We start from the raw sequence: 25,185 nt of genomic DNA on the forward strand, positions 1-25,185 counted from the left end.
TATTTTGTTTATTATCCTACATTTGCATCAGGAAGTCTGTTTTTTCAGCAGCTATGTTTTGCCAAGGCTTGCAATGATTACCAATTTCAGGAAGAAACAGAATGACCCCTGGCCCCTGTATATAAACAGTGACAGAATGGACAGAATCTCTTATGTTCCTGGGTACCTACATCTCAGAAGAACTCACATGGTGAATAGACACAAAGTCACTGGTTAAAAATCATAACAGCAACTTTACTTCAAGAGAAATCTAATGCACGATAAAAAAAAAGAAAAAACCTGAGAAAATTAAAAAAGCAGAATGCATTATATAGCCATAACACAGATGTGCCACAAACCATTGATCAAATATTTTTAAACACATGAGGAGTTGCTCTTGCGGAGAACATGGTAATAAAAGAACTTGTAACAGTGCTTTTGAGGGAGAAATATTACCAATACCAATCAATCCGTAAATACTAAAAGAAAACAAAATTTAACATCGACTCGCTGTTCCTTGTGATAGGATCCAGCTGCTGAAACTGAAGTGATGCTTGAAAACTGCTTTTAAAGAGGACGCTTTTAAGTAAAATACAGGTCTACGGGTGGTTTTTGAGTTTCAGACGAGGGGAAATGTCACTTTTCTTGTTCCCGCATATGAAAAAAGAATTCAAAAAGGAAAGCAATTTTTGTACCATGGAGGAAGTTAAAGAAAAATCGCTGCAGGCATTGGACAATGTTCCCCTTAAGAGATTCCAAAATTTTTTCCAACTGTGGGAAAGCAGTTTGGATAAATGCATTCATTCACATGGAGAGTACTTTGAAGTAGACTAAAGTTTCTGTAAGTAAAAATCATTAAAACAATTTTTTTTCCCTATTATATTTTTGGGTATCCCCTCGTACATGTAGAAAATAAATAAGTATATGCTGTGATTGTGAATAAATAACTTTGAATTGAAAGATACCAAACTTATCTTTTAACATGCCTGCTGCAAGAGCTCACAGGCAAGAAAAGGTGAATAAAATTACACTAGAGGTTTTAAAGATTAAGTCAGACTGCAAGGCAAAAGGTGTACCTTTGAGGGAAATCTTAAATATCACAGCATCTCTAAGTTGGTGGAGATTTACAGTTCTCCAAAAATTCCATACCTACTGGATGTTCAAAAGACCTTCCTTGTAATCAAAATCTGCCCCACTAAAGCAGATGTCCAGTATACATAAATGCCTGATGTAAATTGAATAGTAATGGCATTCTTGGTAATGTTGACCAAAAAAATAAATAAATAAATAAAAACGCCACTGCTTAAATTATAATTTTTTTGGGGAAAAACAATCTCAAAAATACCACACCTCAGCTAAAAAAAGACTGCCTACCAACAATGTTTAATACCTTAACTTTTAATACCCTAACCAACTAACTATTATGTTATTGTGAAACTTTTTTTGATAAAATCTGCATATGCAGGTTTAGAAGGATTATCCTGGAAAATTCAGAATTCAGAAATTAGAATCACAGCAAAAAAATTAACATGATTTCTGTATGGCCCGTAAAGGGTTAAAGCTAAGCTGAATAATTAAAACAAACCTACACATTTTCACAAATCTACAAAAAATGCATTCAATCATTCAATTTTTTAATGTTTTTGAATACCAGATTCAAGACTGAAAGCACACATTTAACACAACATAGCCCACAGATTGCACAGCAATTTTAAGTTCTCTCCAGATATGTTTAATTGGATTCAAGTCTGGGCCACTCAAGGACATTCACAAAGTTGTCCTGAAGCCACTCATTTGATATCTTGGATGTGTGCTTAGGGTCGTTGTCCTGCTGAAAGATGAACCGTCGCCCCAGTCTGAGCTCAAGAGCGCTCTGGAGCAGGTTTTCTTCCAGAATGTCTCTGTACATTGCTGCAGTCATCTTTCCCTTTATCCTGAGTAGTCTCCCAGTTCCTGCCGCTGAAAAACATCCCTACAGCATGATGCTGCCACCACCATGCTTCACTGTAGGGATGGTATTGGCCTGGTGATGAGTGGTGCCTGGTTTCCTCCAAACGTGACGTCTGGCATTCACACCAAAGAGTTCAATTTTTGTCTCATCAGACCAGAGAATTTTGTTTCTCATGGTCTGAGAGTCTTTCAGGTACCTTTTGGCAAACTCCAGGCGGGCTGCCATGTGCCTTTTACTAAGGAGTGGCTTCCATCTGGCCACTCTACCATACAGGCCTGATTGATAGATTGCTGCAGAGATGGTTGTCCTTCTGGAAGGCTCTCCTCTCTCCACAGAGGACCTCTGACAGAGTGATCATCGGGTTCTTGGTCACCTACCCAACTAAGGCCCTTCTCCCCTAATCGCTCAGTTTAGATGGCCGGCCAGCTCTAGGAAGAGTCCTGGTGGTTTCGAACTTCTTCCACTTACGGATGATGGAGGCCACTGTGCTCATTGGGACCTTCAAAGCAACAGAAATCGTTCTGTAACCTTCCCCAGATTTGTGCCCTGAGACAATCCTGTCTCGGCGGTCTACAGACAATTCCTTTGACTTCATGCTTGGTTTGAGCTCTGACATGAACTGTCAACTGTGGGACCTTATATAGACAGGAGTGTGCCTTTCCAAATTGTGTCCAATGAACTGAATTTACCATAGGTGGACTTCAATTAAGCTGCAGAAACATCAAGGATGATCAGGGGAAGCAGGATGCACCCGAGTTCAATTTTGAGCTTCATGACAAAGGCTGTGAATACTTATGAATATGTAATTTCTCAGGTTTTTTTTATTTTTAATAAATTTGCAAAAACCTCAAGTAAACTTTTTTCACATTGTCATTATGGGGTGTTGTGTGTAGAATTCTGAGGAAAAAAATAAATTTAATACATTTTGGAATAAGGCTGTAACAAAATGTGGAAAAATATTTCCCGGATGCACTGTGTGTGTGTGTGTGTGTGTGTATTTTATATATATATACTCAGCAAAAAAAGAAACGTCCTCCGACTTTCAGTAAACTTAATGTGTAAATATTTGTATGAACACTAAAAGAGTCAACACCATAAGACATAAACTAAAAATGTTTCACAATTTATCCATGAATGAAGGGAGGCTCAAAATCAAAAGTGCCAGTCAGTATCTGGTGTGGCCACCAGCTGCTTGAAGTACTGCAGTGCATCTCCTCCTCATGGACTGGACCAGATTTGTCAGTTCTTGCTGTGAGATGTTACCCCACTCTTCCACCAAGGCACCTGCAAGTTCCTGGACATTTATGGGGGGAATGACCCTAGCCTTCACCCTGCGATCCAACAGGTCCCAGACATGCTCAATGGGATTGAGATCCGGGCTCTTCCACTGCGAGGATGATCAGCTGTCCTTCCTGTCTCCCTGTAGCGCTGTCTTAGGCGTCTCACAGTGCGGACATGGCAATTTATTGCCCTAGCCACATCAGCAGTCCTCATGCCTCCCTGCAGCATGCCTAATGCACGTTCACGCAGATAAGAAAGGGACCCTGGGCCTCTTTCTTTGGGTGTTTTTCACAGTCGGTAGACAAGTCTCTTTAGTGTCCTGCATTTTTAGAACTGTGACCTTAAATGCCTACTTTCTGTGAGCTGTTAAGGTCTTAACGACCATTCCACAGGTGCATGTTAATTGAGTATGGTTAATTGAACATGCATGGAAAACATTGTTTAAACCCTTTACAATGAAGATCTGTAAAGTTATTTGGATTTTTAAAACATTTTTGAAATACACAGTCCTGAAAAAGGGACGTTTCTTTTATTTTATTTATATCTCTCTCTCTCTACAGTATATCTATCTATCTATATTTCTCTATATATATCTATACTGTATATCTATATCTATATAATAGTGTATATACATATACATATATACACATACATTTATACATACATATACACACACACGCACAATCAAATAAGAAATGTAAATAAAGCAATTAAAATTCAAGTAAAGCTGACAAAAGTGAAATAAAATTCCAAACAAGAATAAAAGGCTTATAATACCTGCTGCTTTAGACGCTGCATTTCTGCAGCTCGAGGATCAACATTAACAACTGGCTTATTTTTGATTTTTCTTGCTCGATCTGCGTAACGCATGGTGTTAATGGTCTCCTCCATATTTGAATCTGCAGGACTCACACATGCAATCATTAAGGTGTGGCTATTACCACCTAGTGAATCTATTTGAGAGAGAGAGAGAGAGAGAGAGAGAGAGAGAGAGAGAGAGAGAGAGAAAAAAAATTAATTATAGTCATATTGTAAGTTTGCAAAAAGTAGCTGCCATGCAGTTGTCTCACCTTACACTTGGGACAAATATGTAAACTGTACTGCCATGCAAAATTCTTAGTAACATTAGTAAAACATTTTTTGTCATAATCTTTCACAATAAAATGTGGTTTCAAAGCCATGTTAAACTTTGTTGCACTTCATATACAACACCACCAAACTATGTCATCATCTTCTTCCTCCTTCAGCAATTTATCCCTCCACCATTATACACCTCTGAAATCATCTTCTGCCTTTCGCACCACGTCAAACACCATAATGAGTTTCTCCAATGCACAAAATCTATTGCTGCCTAATCTTTCTCTTAACTCAACATTCATATTCCTTTCACTCCTGTGACACTTCACACATTCACCCAATCATTCTCATCTGTTCTTTCCAGCCTTTATTGGCAATCTCTCATTTCCATATTACATTCTACTGTTCATCATATACTTATTCTTCTAGTGGCAAAAATATAACGTATCCCTTTATTATAAGACATAAAATTGTCAAAATTTAGGGGCAAATAAAGTTTCTCAAGCTGCTTACAGGGGTGATTTTTATAAATTCAAATAAGGAATGGGGAAAACTTTTTTTTGGTCATTGATGTGGTTGCTTGTGAATGTTACCAACTAACTTACAAAGACTTTGAAGGCCACATTTGTTAAACAAGGAATAATCTGAAAAAAGAGTAATAAACACCCATTTAAATGCGTACAAAAACTATTCTACTATTGCTCTGCTTCTTAAGTACTGGGTAAATACTGTCATATGAAGAAATCTTCCACACAGACTAAAAGCTCAGTTTATACACTCACATAAAATAATTAATATTCTGTTGGTAATTAGGCATCTTGCAAATATTTCATATCACCACCTCATGCACCTTAATTCACATTTATAAAGACCTAAGAAAGTGTACCTTGTAATAGACGAGTTAGTTTAGAATCTCTGTAAGGCACAAAACTTCCTTTTTTACTTTCATCACCAAGAGCACTGATCACATTCCCCAATGACAGCAAACCACGGTTGATATTAATGCCTGAAAAGCACCAGTAAAGGGAAAAAAACAAATTAATAAATTAAGTACATTGCAAGTTCAAACTTAAAGGACTTCAAATTTGCTTCTACCTTCTTTTAAACGATCTCCTTCCGCTTTTGTTTTCTTTTGTCTCTCTGAACCAGCCAGATCCACTAAGTGCAGCTTGGAGCGGCATATAATACTTCTGTAGTAAATCCAAATTAAACAAAGTTAAACAAGTACTGTATTTATTTTAATTTAAAATATTAAACTAATACAATACTGTTTTTAATTCACAGTATAAAGAATCAAATTCATTTCAATGATGGGAAAGTATCACAGCTGTATATCTCAATTAAAACAGATTTTCTTAATTTTCCTTAAAACCATAGTTATGCAACTACAGTAGACCCCCACAAAGTTGCGGTTCAGAGTTCGTGGCCTTAGTTATTCGCAGATTTTTCCTTAGAACCTATCTAATAGTTGTTAGCTGAAACCGCAGATAAAAGATATGGGGCTGTTGGGGGTCAAAGGATGTCAGCGTGGCTTTTAAAAAGGGGGCCGGTGACCAAATGCAAAAAAAAAACAACAAAAAAAACCCATTTTTTTGTAATTTGTGTTTCAAGTGCTTGTCTGTCTACCTTCTGTTGGGTTACCTGTACTTATTCATTTTGTCCTGGATCGTTTCGTGGCTGGCGTCTGGATTGTCTGCCTGCGTACATGAGGACTGTAAGAGGATTCATGGCCATCCTGCAAAGAAAGGAGCGCTCCTGAACCCGTCTTCACCATTTCAGGAACTAGCGGTAGGACTTTCTTTACATTCCCATTCAACAGGAGGATCTCTGAACGATTTTCATCATTACATTTCATATGTTGCCGTTTTTCATGATTTACTGTGTGTGTTTTGTTTGGGCTTTGTTGCATTTAATGTGTAGTCGCCGTAAGGGTAACGGGGTGGTATCATTTTTATTTATTTCATGTTTTCTTTACATTCTTTATTTGCTGTTTGATTTCCGGTTTGCTTCGTTTTTGTCTCTGTTTGTAAGTGCATGCGGGTTGGGCCAAGACTGGGTGCATCCCTGGAATCCATCCATCCATTCTCTTCCGCTTATCCGAGGTCGGGTTGCAGGCGCAGCAGCTTAAGCAGAGAGGCCCAGACTTCCCTCTCCCCGGCCTCTTCTTCCAGCTCTTCCGGGAGAATCCCAAGGCGTTCCCAGGCTAGCCGGGAGACATAGTCCCTTCAGCGTGTCCTGGGTCTTCCCCGGGGCCTCTTCCCGGTTGGACGTGCCCGGAACACCTCACCAGGGAGGCGTCCAGGAGGCATCCTGATCAGATGCCCGAGCCACCTCATCTGACTCCTCTCGATGCGGAGGAGCAGCGGCTCTACTCTGAGCCCCTCCCGGATGACTGAGCTTCTCACCCTATCTTTAAGGGAAAGCCCAGACACCCTGCGGAGGAAACTCATTTCAGCCGCTTGTATTCGCGATCTCGTTCTTTCGGTCACTACCCATAGCTCATGACCATAGGTGAGGGTAGGAAGGTAGATCGACTGGTAAATTGAGAGCTTTGCCTTACGGCTCAGCTCCTTTTTCACCACGACAGACCGATGCAGAGCCCCTGGAATCTCCACCATAAAAATAAATAAATCACCGTCTTCTCAACGGTGTGAATCTTAGCGGCACCGGATCACTACGATGTTATTCATTTTTCCTTGCTTGCTGATTGACTGTGATCAATCTCCAGCTGAGTGATCTATTGTTTTCCATTTTGTTCCTCTTAACCCTTAAACCGCCACAACCAGCTATAGCTGTTTCCCAGTGCAATTTGCGAGCACGCAGGAGCTGATCGGTCAGTGCCGTACATTCATTGTGCAGCCAGCTCATGACCACTGCCAGCCCCTTGTGAGCAGGGGGACTGAACGCACCCCTAGAAGACACGGACGCTCCTCAAAAACCGCTGATAGACTATCTTCACATTGCTCCCTTACTTGCGGCTGCTCTATCGCATATGCTTCTTGCGCAACGCTTACTTAAAAGCCTGAACAGCACCTGACCTTTTTGGCCGATTGCTTTGTTTCTCTCTCCTCCCCAGACATCCTCTCTTCCTGATGGGGGTCCTGCTCACGTTATGCTCCCCTATGATGTTTGTCTATTTTTTTTAATCGAGAACTAACTACATACTGAGCTCATTTTACTTTTGTTTGAAGTGTTTGAATAAAGTTCCTGTCTGTGCAATTCTATGACCCAAGCGTGACATCCTGCACTGTAGCCTCACTGTCCCTGGGATTGAGCCGCTGCACTAGACTAGCCTGCGAGCATCAGCACTTACCTCTGTGTGCTTGCATGCAGCCAGTTCAAGGGCAGTTGGCTCGGTGATTTACTGAATTTCATCCATGGCGTCAGTTGCACCTTGTACATATTGTTCCAGTAGTTTTTTTTAAATTGTTTTTACAGTTCATTAGCAGTGTGTAAAATGATCAGTGTTACAGTAATTGTGATGCTCTTTGCATAAAAAAAAAGTATTCCATTAAAATTTAACTTTTTCTTTGTCAATTGCGAAGTTTACTTAAAAAGTGTAGCAAAAAAGTATTTGGCGTCCAGGGATGCATTAACCCTCATGTATGTGGCAGTTTAAGGGTTAAAACCCCAAGATGCCACCGAAAAGCCCTGCACCTTCTAAGGCTTCTGGCAATGAAAACGCACTTGCATAAGTTATAGTACATATAGCGGTAACATTGGTATTTTACATTCTAGCACTGCGGGAGACATAGCAGTGCAGTATACAGGTTAACCTTTACATTCTTTAATTTTAGATAATGTATTAAGCGGAATATGAAATTTAATTAAAGTGTTTTGGGGGCATATTTAGGGTTTAAGCTATAAAAATAGGCTTTTTTTTTTTAACCACATCCAAAATTCGCGGTTATTCACAATTTGTAGGCGCTCTAGGAACATAACCCCTGCGAATTTTGGGTGTGTACTGTATTGTCTTTTTTGTTATGGTTTACAATTGTAAGCTCAATTTCACATGAAGCTTACCAATAAATAAATACACACACTCAAATAAACATACATATGTATATACACACACACACGTATACACATATAAAATTAGAAAATTAGAACAATCTAGACGAGAATAGACCATTCACCCCAACAAAGCTTGCCAGTCCTATCCACTTAATTCTTCTATTTAAAAAAAACACACCTAAATGTTTGTGTGAAAATTTACTCTTCTGTTTCCATCTGTGTCTGTGTTAAAATAACAGTCTCGAGCCACTGTACTAATTCCCTTCATAATTTTAAACACTTCAATCATGTCACCCCTTCATATTCTTTTGCTTAAAATGAAAAGGTTCAGCTCTTTTAATCTTTCTTCATAATTCATCCCCTGTAGCACTGGAATGAGCCTGGCCACACTTCTCTGAACCTTTTATAGCGCTGCCGTGTCCTTTTTGTAGCCTGGAGACCAAAACTGCACCCGGCACTACAGATGAGGCCTCACCAGTGAATTATAAAGCTTGAGCATAAACTCCTTGGTCTTGTACTCTGCACATCCTACTATATAACCTAACATTCTGTTTGTCCTCTTAACGGCTTCTGAACACATCTGGAAGTTGATGGCGTAGAGTCCACTGTGACTCATAAATCCTTCTCATAAGGTGTACTCTCGATTTTCAGATCCCCCAATACCTAAAACCTAATACTCCCTATGTATAATACTTTACATTTACTGACATTAAATTTCATCCACCACAAATTTGCCTTAGCCTGTATGCTGTCCAAATCCTTCTGTAATGATTTAACAGATTTCAAATTATCTGTCAATCCACCAATTCCATCTTGGTATCATCTGCAAACGTAACCAGCTTGTTACTTCTATTTCTACCCAAATAATTTATATATATTAAAAATAGCAGTGGCCCTAGCACTGACCTCTGTGGACCACTCTTAACATCGGCCAATTCTGATAAGGTTCCTCACACCATAACCCCCTGCTTCCAGTGTCTGAGCCAATTCTGCACACATCTACAAACATTACCCTGAACTCCTACATCTTTTAGTTTGCTGCCCAATTTCTCATATGTCACCTAATCAAATGCTTTCTGAAAAAGTCAAGATAAATAATATCACGTTCCTCTTTGATCATATCATTTTGTTGCTTCCTCATAGAATTCCAGCATGCTCTTAAAACACGACCTTCTTCTTCTGAACCCATGCTGACTATGGCATATGGAAAATACAAGTGTTTTTCAATCTTTACTAATTCTTTCCATTAATTTTCCTGTGATGCAAGTTAAGCTTACTGGCCTATAATTACTTTGATCTGCCTGGTCACCCTTTTTAGATAACAGGATATTTGCCATTTTCCAGTTCTTCAGAATCTCTCCAGTATGCAATGTCTTCCTAAAAATATTTGTCAAAGGCTCGTATGTAGTCTCTAGCCTCCTTAAGAACTTGAGGGCAAATATTATCTGGTCCTAGTGATTTGTTTGATTTCAGCCTCTTTAATCTGATGAGGACTTCTCCCACTACGATTTCTAAATCACTCAGAACCTCCTCAGTAGTCCCACTTCCTCACTTGTGAAGACCTCAGAAAAATGCAAGTTTACAGCGCCCGCTATTTCACTGTCCGTATTTTTTTTCAATTCTCATTTACTATTCCTAATGCACTTCACCTCCTCGACTGTTCTTTTACTACTGAAACAATCTCTTTGGGTTATCTTTCACCTTCTGTTATATTCCTCTCAATCTGTCTTTTAGCTTTCCTGATATTCTTTTTAATGGATGCCATCATGTTCTCATACATCCTATGATTCACCTTGGGAGTTATTAGTCTTATACGCCTTAAACAGCTGTTTTTTTTCCTTTGCAGCTTCTTTTTGAACTCTTTATTAACCCTTTGCAGAGTTTTTTTTTAAATTTCCTATTTATTCCAAATTTATGAATGTACCTGTCCTGCATTACATGCATACTTTTATACCTGTTCCACTGCCCCTCGACTGTCTCTACATTTAAAAGCTTATCCATCACTATCCTTCTTAGACTTTGCAACATCTGCTCAAAATTTGCCCTACCAAAGTTAAACTGGCACTCGTGCGTTATAACCACACTACTCAACCCAGAAGGCGCTTCTCTATTGTATGAATTCCTGTGGAGAACTAAGCTCAACATCGATGACTCTTTCAACGTTATACTTAATGACATTAGAAACATCACAATAGAAGTTATGTAAAAAAAAAAGTAATCAAAAAATCTAATTTTACATATTCTTGTTTTCGTTTTGTAACTAAAGGAATGTAAAAAATAAATTTTTTTGTCTTGCCTGTCCCCGTGGCTGGATTATAACACACAAGTACCATTAAACTTAATTAGTCTTTGCATTCACACTCTGCACTGTAAAAAGCGCAGACTCCTAGAAACTGAGGGGAAAAAAAAAAAAAAATTGAGACGCACAAGTCAGTGGTTTCATTTTGTGGATGTGCTCGCCCCCCTTGTCTACCAGCGGCTAGGCGAGTTTCTCTCTCGTTTTGTCTTTCCTTGGCAGTTTCACTATGGCGACAGAGTTGCTTTCTTTCAGCTTCATACTGTAGCCTCGCACTTCCGGGCTGGACAGACAGTTTTTGCGTCAATTCATTTGACTTCGTTTCTCTGTGCTAGGATTGCCCGCATACTCGTTTCTTCTGTTGATAACCCTTTAGGATGAAATTCTCCCATAAGATTTGGATACAAGTCTTATTTATTGGAAACTTAAAGTGAGGAAAGATAAAAATTTATAAGAGCTAACAGTGCAGAACTGTGTCTGAGAAAAGCATTTACACAAATGAGAGATGAGGACGACCATGGGCATGGTTGGAAATGGTTAAAAGGAGGGGGACTTGAAAAAATCTCTTGGTAATACTCTCGTCTCAAGATTTTCCTTTAAAATAGATATACGAATGAGCAAATGATACAGTTTTCATATTTGTAGCTAGAGATGCACAAAGGGAAAAAGTCAGAGGAAAATTATTAGACATGCAGGAATCAAAGGCAATATATAGCTGAATTTTACTTTCAGTGTCCCACTTAAATGTGTCCGGTGTGTAAATCAGCGACCGTACTGCGATGTTCCTGTATACATGTTGCGAGTCTTTTAGACACTTGACCCACATATACCGCCAGGCATGATGCGTTTGTCTCCGTGGTTGACGTTTTGTTTTTAGCACAGAAAAGGACAGTCCGTAAAGTGTTACTGGTTTGTGCACTCTCTTGATCCCAGATCTGGACAGGACATGTACTGTACTTTCTGACACGCCACAATAATAAGGGAGGGTGTGGTACATGTAGTGGGGGGTCCAAGTTGGAGTCAACTATTTGACCGAGGTCTGTGGCGAGTCCGGCATAGGTATTGTTTAATTAATGTCTTGGGGTAGCCTTTGATTTGAATAGATGAAAAAGAAAATGTCTTTCATTCTCATTTTCATTCTATACACACACACACACCCCCTAAAACTGATAGCGTATTTTTTCTATCAAAAAGGAAGCTCACAAAATGGTAAACAGGACCATCTAAAGCCAGTACATATATAGATGTCAGTACTGAACTACAGGAAAAAAGTGTGAATAAACATTCTAGTATTAATTCCATTATAGCTAAGATATTAATTTAACACATTATTGCATATTACTTATTTAAAAAAAAAAAAACATGTATATACCTTCGTCAAAGTAATGTACAGATAATTCACAAAAGCACTGTATGACTCAGTGGCTGCTTGCAAGGTCCTCTATATTCACATACTGTATATAGCACTGCACCTAGTTCTTTCATCCCAGATCTTGATATGCACTAAATTGGCAAATTTTTTTAATTTTAAAATATAAATTTTTAATTTATAAAGTCCTACAGAGACCATATACAGTATTTTTCTACAGCAAATCAAACCAGTTTTAAACTAGTTCATTGGTACATTTAGCAGTGTTGATGTGCTTTGAAAAACAGAATCAATGGATAACCAAAGTAAATATGGAAATGGAGTATATACACTTACTTGTCCTGTTCTTTTCTCAGTTCAATAGTAATAGTAAATATTGCATGGGAGCGTGAAGATGCAGAATTCATGGCAGTGGAAGCAACTGTGCGAGCAGCATTTCCCTGTTCCAAGCAACCCACCATTTCAGGAGCACTACACACATCTTTTTCTGTCAACCCAACAATCTAAGGAAAAGTACAATGGAATAGTTATATAAAAAAAAAAAAAATCAACTGGAAGAGGTCAAAAATCGAAGTGAAGCAAAAAAAAAAAAAAAAGTAAATTTCGCATAAATATCTTTTGCAATGAAAATCATCAATAAGCAAGCAGCAAGGCATTTTCCATCCATCCATCATCCAACCCGCTATATTCAGTAAGGCATTTAATATAATACTGTACAAATATCCTTTGCTCCAAGCACAGTTGTGGAAAGCATTTCAGATACTAGAAAATTCTAAATGAAGTTGCCCAGAATTACAAAGACCTGTGAAGATGGCCTCAAATACTATTTTGAAATTAGAAGAGGTGTCAGAACTTTGCCAGGTATTGTTTATACCAGGTAGTCTAGAACATAAGGCTTGACCTATTTTTAATACTGTTGCTTAAATGTCAGGTATTTAATTAAAAAATAAAATTATACATAAAACTGTATACAATACACACATGCACACACCACAGCTCACCTACACCATTATATAAATACCTTTATGCCTTCCTTAGGATCCTCCCGAATATTAATGCTTGGCTTATCCTTGGCAGTACATAAGAGATCTAAAATTTCTTCATTATAAATCTGAAATATACATATAAAGTTTCAGCATGAAACTAAAATGAGTTACTAAATGACTGCAAATAACAGTCCCTTACCTCTAGATAGGAAACACTGAATGTGGTCTCACAGTCTTGCCTCTTTGACTTTTCTTGGAATAGCCTTTTGATCACTCTGGGGATAACTCCTACAGAAGGTTCATTTTCTTGGGCTGAAGTGTATGTACCTCCCATAGAAAAGGTTTTTCCTGACCCAGTCTGTCCATATGCCAGCACCGTTGCATTATAACCTAAAGGGTAAAGAGAGAAACAATTCAACTAAGAAAAAAAAATATATATAAAAACCAATTAGGATGCACTGTAATTTTGTCTGTATTTCGCAAATAGTAAGAAGAATGTAATCATGTGGATGTTATGATATTTCTGTAAGAATATAATTTCACAATTTAGGCACATTATTTTGTTATTCAGGGTGGGAACTACCTGTTATGCCGGGATATATTATCACATTACTTGAGTCATGCAATTTATGTTTTAAAACCATAAAAAAATAAATAAAATCAAGATTTCAGCCAATAAAAAGATTACATGGGCAAGCAAAAAAGTGTAGCAAAGTTTGCATCTGTATGGCGAAAAAGGTGCCAAATATTACTGATCCCAGTTATAATTTTTTAACTGCAGAAACTGATTTCAAGCATGTACATCATCTACATAGCATTACATGCACATTATCTAGATTTAGCTCTGGGCTAGGCCACAAGTTTGAAGCAGGGGTTCAGCCAATATTTGAGACCATGGTGGTATGTTGCCACAATGAAAGTGCTGTTGCCTTGCAACAAGGAGAGAGGAGCTCCATTACTGGGTGCTCCACATGGGGAGTTTGCACATTCTCCTATTTGCATGAGTTTCCTCCCACAGTCCATAGATATGCAGGTTAGTCAGCTTGGAGATCCTAAATTGACCCCCGATATATAACGGGGTGCATGTGTTTTCACTCTTTGATGGGCTGCTGTCCTACATGCATGTTTCTATGAAGCAAAAGTATATTATTAACAGGGCATATGCACAATCAATTATGAAACTAACACACAAGTTGAGCACATTTTGCAGTATAATGTTAAATAAATTATGATGCAATGTTTTCTAGTAAATTTAAGGCGAGCAGGAAAACCCTGGAAGGCTTTGGATTATCCTACCTTATTATTTTACAGCTTTTAATAATATTATTAAAAGGACAATGGCTAGAGCCGACAACTGATGAATACAAGGCATTCAAATCCTGCAGAGTGTGAATGCTCTGGTGTCTGGTTGGAACTTCCCGAACATCTCTAAAGACATGCTGATTAGGTTAACTGTCGAGTACAAATTAGTCTTGTATATAAGTGTGGACATAAGCATGAACTAACCTTGTAATGGGCTGGCATTCTGCACAGAGTAGTTTTTAGACTAGCTATAAACCTTGCTACCTGAATAACCATGAATTCAAGTTACCAATTTACCCCTTTAAATTTTTTTATCTAAAGCCTGTAGTTTTTAGATAATGCAAGCATGTCTGAATTAGAGGTATTAGCATTTCTCCAGGACTGCAGACTAAATTGAAAGAATCAAGGAAATGAATTCTTAAGCAAGCATCGCCTAAATGGAAATATAGCATATGTGTTAAAATTACAAAATTGATTAAAGGAAGAGGAAACCAGTTATTCAACAAGGATAAAAAGATACAAACTAAAGACTGTTAAAAGAATATTTCACACAAATATTAAGCAGTGTTTTACAACACAAATCATATTTAAATACATGGACCAACTTACCAAGTATTGTAGCCTGTTAATGTTTGACGGGACTATACATTGTTAGTAGTGCTGCTTATTAAATAAGAAAAAAAAAAAAAAAAACTTTCCCAAATATTAACACTAGAAGTAGACATTGTTAAAGTGCTATCAGAGAAGCAAAAGATGCTCTTAATTACCTTTGAACAGGCCAGTCAGAAGCGGTACAACTGAAGTGTTAAACACTTCCTCCTGTTCAGTCATTGGATCATATACATAGTCATAAGTAAAAGGTTTATTATTTCCAACAATCACCTGCAAAGGCAGAAAAAAAAAAAACAATGGTTTATCCTCCACTAACCAAATAAAAGCAACCCAACCTCAAAAACAATCTTACAACTTCTATCTAAGAGTGCAATAGAAAATACAGGAACGGCACAATCACCCCAACATTTTAGTATTTTCAGTTTACATTTTAAAATGTAAAAAGCAACATGACATAAATAAGCGACTCCAAGTGTGGTTATATTCTCTGAGCCAGACAAACAAAGAGTTTTAATGTGGAAGTTACCATAGGTTACATCTGAAAAACCACATTAAGAACTGGGAACATTCTCCCCTCATATCATGACCTATTGCATCCACTGTAAAGGAGATTCAAACAATTTGCTGCAACACTTAGGCAGCGTTTGAGAAATATGTGTAAAATAAATTTTAAATAAAGGCATTTGGCCTCTAGGACCCCAAACAATAAGTAACAAAACATGAGGGTTAATGTACAGTACACACATTGTTGCATAATTGAAAAAGTACAAATTATACTTATGTATGCTTTGGACCGTCAACAGCTACATTTATTCTACATACTGTAAAATAAAGGTTGTAACAAAACACTCTTGCTCATTTAGTTCAGTATCATAGTGAGATCATAATGTTTTCTGGTAGTCTCAAGTGCAGGACAGGAACCAATCTTGGACAACGTGCCATTCACTTAGGAGTACCTTCCCACAAAACCACATGGAGCAAATTTAGAATTATCAATTAGCCTAACAGGCATGCCTTTGAACATTTAATACACAGTAATGAAAGCCAAAACAGTACTTTTGTAAAACAGAAACAGTAAGCACTGCACTACTGTGTTCATACAAAAGTTATCAAAAACAAAATAATTTGGAGACACTGAGAAGCAATACAGAAAAAGCACATTTAACAAATGTCCTCACTAATTAACAAAGGTGGACCAGTGTTACCTGTGGCTCTCCAGGCACAAATGTAAGGCAGGATAGACAGCCTTCATCAATTTCTTTGGGCACTAGGGGTCGACAACGCAATGCCACCCTGACGGGAATAATTTTTTCTTCCTCCTTCACCATTCTGGAAATTCTGTGGAAGGAAAATGTCACAAATCAAACACAAAAAAGTAGCAAAACAATCTTGCGCATACCATTTATATACTATAAAGTAATGGGTGTCACTGCCACATTAAATCAGATATGGTTTGTCTTGGTACAATACATTAATATGGATAATGCAAGTCATTCTACCCATTAGCACCACTTACATGATGTGCCAGAACTATTTTCAGGTCATCAGTAAAGGACAGAATGGCATCATTTTGTTTTTAAAGTTTACAATGGTTAACCCCAAAATTTTTGTTTGTATCAAAAAAAAAAAAAACAAAAACAAATCAAGTATATAACACCTCTTACCAAAGTTTGGAATAAATTATGTTTAGCTTCTTTTCCCTGCTCTGGTGGAGTTATTGTATGGCTATCTGCTAAACTCTATGATCTCAACTTCCTAGAAAAATGTATTCAAATGTCAAAAACAAACCTTCACATGCTATGTATAATGTTTACTTGATTTAAAAAAACAAAACAAAAAACAAAACAAAAAACCTAAACGCTTATCTATTTTTGTGAATCATCACAGACACTATTTCCTTATTTAAAAAGTGAAAGCCAAAACAAAAAACATGTCTTCAATGTCTAAAGTACATTTATGATGAACAAAAACAAACTGGAAGTAATTGATTATATCAAAAAATGTTGAAAATTTCCCTGCAATAAGGATACATAACTGGAAGTCTGTTCACAGAGACCATTGTGAAACCAGCCATGTGAATGAAGCCATTTAGGGTAACAATGTTTTTGACCAAAATGCTTGAAATGTGCATATCTGTGATTTGAAAATAAATAAATTGAACCGTTCAGGTTAATCGCAAAAACCTGAAGATATGACTGGCAGCATTTAAGCCCGATGTAAACACCCAACTTGAAGACCAATAGAAAGCTAATTATGAATTAGTGGTGCTTACTTTTGCAAAGTTTTCACCCCCAATTGACAGTTTCTGAGACCTACTGGAGTGCCAAACATTATCCAGGTGATTTATTGCAAAGTTACGTAAAGTTTGGTGAAAAAGAGAGACAACAGTATTAGCAAGAGAGACAACAGCATTAGCAAACTTTATAGATGGGTAAACTCAAACTACATCTCAACATGGTTGCTGCTGCTTTAAAGGTCTAGCATCCTGGGTTTAAACCTTACATCCGTTCATTGTCGATGTACTTTCTCCTCAAGTGAGCATGGAATTTCCATTCAAAACCTCAGACATGCTCAGATTGGGTGAATTGGGAGTGTGGATGGACATGTGCGTGTGTGTGTGGATGTGAGGGGTATAAAACAACAACTAATTTGACTTAATCCTAAAGGGGAGCGAGTATACTAAGCAATCAAATCACTCTTAAAACAACCGCAGAAATCTAATGAGGTGACCCATGGTCAAAAATGGCCACATAATATGTTTTAAAGGAACAATCCAACAAAAACCAATCTTTTTTTTCCTGTGACTTACCCAATGTTGTTTGGGGTGACTGTTAACAAATATTAATAGAGATAAAGTTTCTAATAGAATGGGATTTAATGCTAAACAGCATACAGGACTAAAACATCCAAGTGGAAAAAAAAAATCCATATTACTTGTGTGACATAATCCAATTATTCACTTCTAAGTTCACAATGAGCAAAATACTTATAATTTTGCTAAAAATATTGTTAAAGCACTTCTTAAAAGAAAACCTGTAGAACTTAAGAGGGAAGGACATTGAAGAGAATTCTATTTTTTGCGTTTAAAGCCAAACTTTCAACCAATAAAAGGGCATGCAGGTGTACAAGTTCTTTGTAATTTTGGGAGGTTAGTAATATCTTGGGATGAGTATTCCTTTAAGGCTTTCTCCATTCACATTTGGAAAAGTGTCAAAAATGTATCATTTTAAACAGTTGAAACACCAGAGTGTGTGTGTGTGTGTATATATATATATATATATATATATATATATACACACACACACACACACATACACACACATATATATACATACAGCCTATCGTATACTGTTTAAACAATCCAGCAAGTAAATGATTAATCACAAAAATCACTTGAATGCAACCCAAAACAGAATAGTACTAAAAAACAAAACAAAAAAAAAAAAACACGCTTTTTCAAAACAGTATATTGTTTAACACTGAAAACGGACAAATGGATAATATTAGCCATTGTGAAAATTAAGACATTTTCTTCCCCCCAGCTCTGATTTTTGCTTTCCATGCTCCGGTTTCCTCCCATGGTCTAAAGACATACATTTTAGGTGCATTGGTGATTCTAAATTGTCCCTAGTGTGTGCTTGGTGTGTGTGCGCCCTGCCCGGGGTTTGTTTCCTGCCTTGCGCCCTGTGTTGGCTGGGTTTGGCTCCAGCCGACCCTTGTGACCCTGTAGTTAGGATATAGCGGGTTGAATAATGAATGGATGGTTGGTGTACAGTATTCACAAACATTAATCCAGCCCTTACCCTTGTCTGAATTTATTCAGGGTAGAAATCTATTCATCACTATTAAGTCAAAAGTCGATGGTTTTGTAAGATTTTTCAGCTCAATGACAAATTTTTAAAATTTAGGAACCATTTGAGATATACTTTTCAACTTGCCAAATATTTAACATACTGTACACGCAAAAATAAAATGGCATCATACTACACACACACACCCTTAAATACTAATACTTTTTTTTTTTTGAGGTGTCCTTACAAAATCCAAAAGAATTCTAATAAACACACACCTTCACAAAACACCTAGAGATTCATTCGGTAGAGAAAACATGCTTTTAACAATGACAGCTGCGCTAAACAGACATTAAGAATAGAGACTGCATATTTAAATGCTCCAAGTTCTTGCTTTGACATGATTATATTAATAACTGGGAAATAAGTTATTTCCATACAAAAAAAGAATTCGGCCAGCTTAGCAGTACAAAAGTGCTAACATTATGTGGGAAGTGGATGTGGATGCTGTGCATTGTCTCAAGTACTTTAGGGTCCATTAAACTGACAGGCTGGACTGGTCTCATAACATAGCTGAACTAAGAAAGGGCAGAACACACACCTTTAATGTGAGTAATGACATCCTTTACACATTCTCTAACTCTGATGGCATATGCAGTTTTCTATGCTGTAGTGTGCTATTCTTTTCAAAAAAGAATTCGGCCCGCTTAGCAGTACAAAATGTGAGTTGTCTATAACAAACTCCCGAAGAGCACCTCGGTCATCAAAACAAATCATTCCCAAAAAAACAAACTCACATAAAAAACAAGATCACATAAAAAGGGTTAAGTGAAAACGTTTCAAAATAAAGCAAGTCAAAAATTATTCTTTTAACAACAACAGGCAAGGTACCGCTCATAGCCGCGATGAACAAGTTCTCAGTCAGAACTGTGCATTTAGACAAGTCGATTAATGACACTCCTTTAACGTGAAAATGCAGTCCCTGAAAAATAACATCACAAGAAAAGCATGTACAAGAAGAAATAATCCAGTTCACATCATTTCGCTACACTTATCATTCAGGTTCGTGCTCACAATGTCATCAATAAAGCGATCGCTCACCCAGAAACCGTTTTCCTTAAGAACTTGGACTCGAAAAGGCCCGTCTGGAAAAAAAGTTAAAATTTCCGTGGAGGTACGAACTTCAGATAACGTACCAGGTACTCCGCACAGCACGTTTCCCGAAATTGACAAAAACAAGCCACTATTATTTTGTGTTATTTTTTTGCCCCTTTACCGAATTAGACTCCTATTAAGGCGCCTTATGTGGGAGCGCCTTCTTTCTTCTGCTTCAACGGCCCGCTAGTTTCAAATATTCAGCTTCCAGCTCGACGGCCAATCACACTGTGACCCATTCCGCCCACCTTCCAAGCAAGGGAGCGAATCCTGGCAACGTCCCACCCTAAAGAATACGTACTTCCGGTAAGGGGCGGGGCCCCTCCTGCAGCCAGGTACTCGTGTGCGCAGGCGTTTTGTAAAAGCATATTACCTGAACAGTATGCATTGACTGGGTTCGTTCATTATGACAAGAACCTTGACGTGATTGTTTTCGTAAAGTAACAGCTGATGTATACAGTGGTCAGTACAATGTATTTAACCGCCCTTTGTTCAGAATTTAAGAAATCGTATTTTAATTATAATTATACATTAATTTCTGAATCTGTATTATATTAGAAATGACGGTACTGCAAATACAGCGAGTCAAGTAAAAAGGATTTAATAGACAAATATTGAGTTTATGTTTGAAGTATTAAATATTCTTATTGGTGAAAAGGCGTGGCTACTGTTCACTTTTGACACCACGCCCTGTTATTTATATGTATATACAGGGTGAGTCACAATTATGTTAACATTTGAATTGCGGAAACAATTTATTCTCAAAGCATGCTTCATATGCGAAAGATGATTTACAGGAATGTCTCAACGTGTTCGGCATCATGTTCAACACATGTACCATAGGTGGCACATAAATTGTCCACAAAAATTGTATATATGTATATACATGGCAGTACCATTAATGTTAGCATAATTTTGACTCGCCCTGTATATTTTTTTGCTGATCACACCTTGCTCACATTTTAAGGACGGCTTCTCTGATGCACCTTTTTTGAATTGCCTTTTGTCTCTGTTATTAAAAGTAAGCAGTACAGTCTCCGGCTACGCATGTGTCATCAACAGAGCGTTTCGGAGTTCATTTTTAACCAGAATCAGAATTAAAGAACGGATACGCTCTGATTTGAAAGAGCGCAGTTGCTGTGAATTGATCAATAGGTGGCAATACCATTACTGGAAATCAGAAATTGTCAAACAGTTACCGAAACCATTTAAAGCGAGCAGACAGCTTTCAGATCTCTCCATACAACCCCAATTCCAATGAAGTTGAGACGTTGTGTAAAACATAAATAAAAACAGAATACAATGATTTGCAAATCCTTTTCAACCTATATTCAATTGAATAACAACAACAACATTTGTTTATATAGCACATTTTCATACAAACAGTAGCTCAAAGTGCTTTACATATTAAAGAATAGAAAAATGAAAGACACAATTATAAAACAAAATAAATCAACATTAATTAACATCGAATAAGAGTAAGGTTCAATGGCCAGGGGACAGAAAAAACAAAAAAAACTCCAGACGGCTGGAGAAAAAATAAAATCTGTAGGGATTCCAGACCATGAGACCGCCCAGTCCCCTCTGGGCATTCTACCTAACATAAATGAAACAGTCCTCTTTGGATTTAGGATTCTCACGGAAGGGCTTGATGATGATGATGGTCACGTAGACTTCTGCCTTTAAATCCGTCCATCATTGTTGGAGCATCATGAAGCTTTGAGTAGGTGGAGGTGGCTCAGGCCACCACCACAAAGAAACCGGAAAAAGAAACAGAAAAGAGAGTAGGGGTCAGTACCGATTTTAGAGCCACCATGGATAGTTATTTTGAGGAAATTGAACATATAGAGTATCAGGATTAAGTTAAATTAAGATTAAAATGAAGTTATAAAAAGGCCATGTTAAAGTAATGTGTTTTCAGCAGTGTTTTAAAGTGCTCTACTGTATCAGCCTGGCGAATTCCTATTGGCAGGCTATTCCAGATTTTAGGTGCATAACAGCAGAAGGCCGCCTCACCACTTCTTTTAAGTTTTGTTCTTGGAATTCTAAGGAGACACTCATTTGAGGATCTGAGGTTACGATTTGGAATATAAGGTGTCAGACATTCCGATATATAAGATATAGAAGATTATTTAAGGCTTTATAAACCATAAGCAGAATTTTAAAGTCAATTCTGAATGACACAGGTAACCAGTGTAGTGACATTAAAACTGGAGAAATGTGTTCGGATTTTCTTTTCCTAGTTAGGATTCTAGCAGCTGCATTCTGCACTCGTTGCAAACGATTTATATCTTTTTTGGGTAGTCCTGAGAGGAGTGCGTTACAGTAATCTAGTCGACTGAAAACAAAGCGTGTGAACTAATTTCTCAACATCTTTCAGTGATATAAGCGGTCTTACTTTACTTATGTTTCTTAAGTGAAAAAATGCTGTCCTAATGATCTGATTAATATGTGATTTAAAATTCAGATTACAGTCAACAATTACCCCTAAGCTTTTTACCTCCGTCTTGACTTTTAATCCTAATGTATCGAGTTTATTTCTAATAGCCTCATTGTATCCATTATTGCTGATCACTAAGATTTCAGTTTTCTCTTTATTTAACTTGAGAAAATTACTATTCATACACTACAAAGACAAGATATCGAATGTTCAAACTGATAAACTTTATTGTTATTTTGCAAATCTTCACTCATTTTAAATTTGATGCCTGCAACACGTTCCAAAAAAGCTGGGGCAGGGGCATGTTTACCACTGTGTTATATCACCTTTCCTTTTAACAACACTCAATAAGAGTTTGGGAACTGAGGACACTAATTGTTGAAGCTGTGTAGGTGGAATTCTTTTTCCATTCTTGCTTGATGTACAACTTCAGTTGCTCAACAGTCCGGGGTCTCCGTTGTCGTATTTTGCACTTCATAATGCGCCACACATTTTCAATGGGAGACAGGTCTGGACTGCAGGCAGGCCAGTCTAGTACCCGCACTCTTTAACTACAAAGCAACGTTGTTGTAACACATGCGGAATGTGGCTTTGCATTGTCCTGCTGAAATAAGCAGGGACGTCCCTGAAAAAGACGTCGCTTGGATGGCAGCATATGTTGCTCCAAAACCTGTATGTACCTTTCAGCATTAATGATGCCTTCACAGCTGTGCAAGTTACCCATGCCATGGGCACTAACACACCCCAATAACATCACAGATGCTGGCTTTTGAACTTTGCGTTGATAACAATCTGGATGGTCCTTTTCCTCTTTGGCCTAGAGGACACGATGTCCATGATTTCAAAAAACAATTTGAAATGTGGACTCGTCAGACCACTGCACACTTTTCCACTTTGCGTCAGTCCATCTCAGATGAGCTTGGACTCAGAGAAGCCAGCAGCGTTTCTGGGTGTTGTTGATATATGGCTTTCGCTTTGCATGGTAGAGTTTTAACTTGCACTTTTAGATGCAGCAACGAACTGTGTTAACTGACAATGGTTTTCTGAAGTATTCCTGAGCCCACGTGCTAATATCCTTTACAGAATGATGTCGGTTTTTAATGCAGTGCTGCCTGAGGGATCAAAGGTCACGGGCATCCTGTGTTGGTATTCGGCCTTGCCGCTTACGTGCAGAGATTTCTCCAGATTCTCTGAATCTTTTGATGATATTATGGAAAGTAGATGATGAAATCCCTAGATTCCTTGCAATTGTAAGTTGAGAAATGTTGTTCTTAAACTGCTGGACTATTTGCCCACGCAGTTGTTCACAAAATGGTGAACCTCGCCCCATCCTTGCTTGTGAACAACTGAGCCTTTTGGGGATGCTCCTTTTATACCCAATCATGACAAACACCTGTTTCCAATTAACTTGTTCACCTGTGGAATGTTCAAAACAGGTGTTTTTTTGAACATTCCTCAGCTTTCCCAGTCTTTTGCTGCTCCTGCCCCGGCTTTTTTGGAACGTGTTACAGCAATCAAATTCAAAATGAGTGAAGATTTGCAAAACAATAATAAAGTTTATCAGTTTGAACATTCGATATCTTGTCTTCGTAGTGTATTCAATCTATACTAATAAAAGGCAAAGCCCTCACTCACTCACTCACTCACTCACTCACTCACTCACTCATCACTAATTCTCCAACTTCCCGTGTGGGTGGAAGGCTGAAATTTGGCAGGTTCATTCCTTACAGCTTCCTTACAAAAGTTGGGCAGGTTTCATTCGAAATTCTACGCGTAATGGTCATAACTGGAAGCTGTTTTTCTCCATTTACTGTAATGGAGATGAGCTTCAACGCCGTGGGGGCGGAGTTTCATGTGACATCATCACGCCTCACACGTAATCACGCAGTACATAGAAAATCAGGAAGACCTCCAAAAAGCGCTGAAGAAAACATGCATTATATAATTGAGAAGGCAGCGAAACAATAAGAAGCGAGCGAAAGTGACATATACAACCATATTCATGAGTTCTGCTACTTCGGAAACAAAGCACGATGTAAACCTACACTTTAAATTAAGTTCATAGACAGGCTGCCGCTGGCGCTTGTAATTTAGTGCCTGCCCATATAAGGCCGTCCGTCAGCGGCAATCCAATAGCAAACTCCCACTAAATATTCACGGGTTAAGGACTGTGCTTATGGAGAGGAAGATGAGATGGTCAGCGTGGTGTTTGACACAAACTCAGCGAAACTGCGAGAGAAAGTTTTAAGTGCCAGGACTAAGGTAACATTAAATACAGCCATGGACATAGCACGAGATGGCACCAGCACAACTGGGGAACTTCGATGCATGTACACCGAGCGGCTCACGTGAACTGACGAGTGCACAGATAAAAGCAACAGTTCCAAAGAGAGCTGAACAAAACCGAATTACACAATTGAAAAGGCAGCAAAAATATGAAGCGCCTGATAAGCATATTCATAAATGCAGCTACTGTGGAAACAAAGCACACGGTGGAAAAAGTCAATGTCCCGCTAAAGGAAGACAGTGTAAAAACCCGTGCATGCAGTGTGTCAGGTCTCAGATAAAGAAGAAGACGAGCTGTTTATTGATGCAGTAAGAAACGAATCGATGAATGAAACCTGTCATCTTTACAACGATTGACAAACACGGAATGTAACTTGAACACAACACATCCTACAAATACGAACCTGATTGAAAGAAATAATGATAATCAAATCCTTGATGACAGCAACACTCAGTAACACTCACAAAACAAATACTGTATATTGACAGTCATGTTACATTATTTTTAAAATGTTCCCTTTTCTTTTCTAGCTTTTTAACACACTACTTCTCGATACGCGCGGGTATATATATATGTATATATATATCCCGATCTACATACTCGAATAATGGATACTTTATTCGCCATCAATGATTGTTTTGGTAA

At 37.9% G+C, this 25,185-nt stretch overlaps 1 protein-coding gene across 4 annotated transcripts in view; it reads right to left on the bottom strand.

The window, feature by feature from the left end:
* kif4 (kinesin family member 4) overlaps nt 1-20,044 on the bottom strand; it is a 69,720-nt gene extending 49,676 nt beyond the window's left edge. Inside the window, exons 1-9 of one of the 4 annotated variants that reach the window (XM_039766534.1) lie at nt 19,855-20,044; nt 16,073-16,205; nt 15,023-15,137; nt 13,153-13,343; nt 12,989-13,078; nt 12,304-12,470; nt 5,384-5,478; nt 5,175-5,294; nt 3,989-4,164 (exon numbers count right to left, since the gene is read on the bottom strand). In XM_039766534.1, coding sequence (XP_039622468.1) covers nt 3,989-4,164; nt 5,175-5,294; nt 5,384-5,478; nt 12,304-12,470; nt 12,989-13,078; nt 13,153-13,343; nt 15,023-15,137; nt 16,073-16,195 — 1,077 coding nt within the window. In that variant the 5' untranslated portion in view covers nt 16,196-16,205; nt 19,855-20,044. Of the gene's footprint in view, nt 1-3,988; nt 4,165-5,174; nt 5,295-5,383; nt 5,479-12,303; nt 12,471-12,988; nt 13,079-13,152; nt 13,344-15,022; nt 15,138-16,072; nt 16,206-19,759 lie in introns of all 4 variants that reach the window. The other 3 variants (XM_039766536.1, XM_039766533.1, XM_039766535.1) reach the window with 3 other exon arrangements.
* Nucleotides 20,045-25,185: the final 5,141 nt, after the last annotated feature.

Source organism: Polypterus senegalus, chromosome 10 (genome assembly GCF_016835505.1).
Source record: "Polypterus senegalus isolate Bchr_013 chromosome 10, ASM1683550v1, whole genome shotgun sequence".
Lineage (NCBI taxonomy): Eukaryota > Metazoa > Chordata > Cladistia > Polypteriformes > Polypteridae > Polypterus > Polypterus senegalus.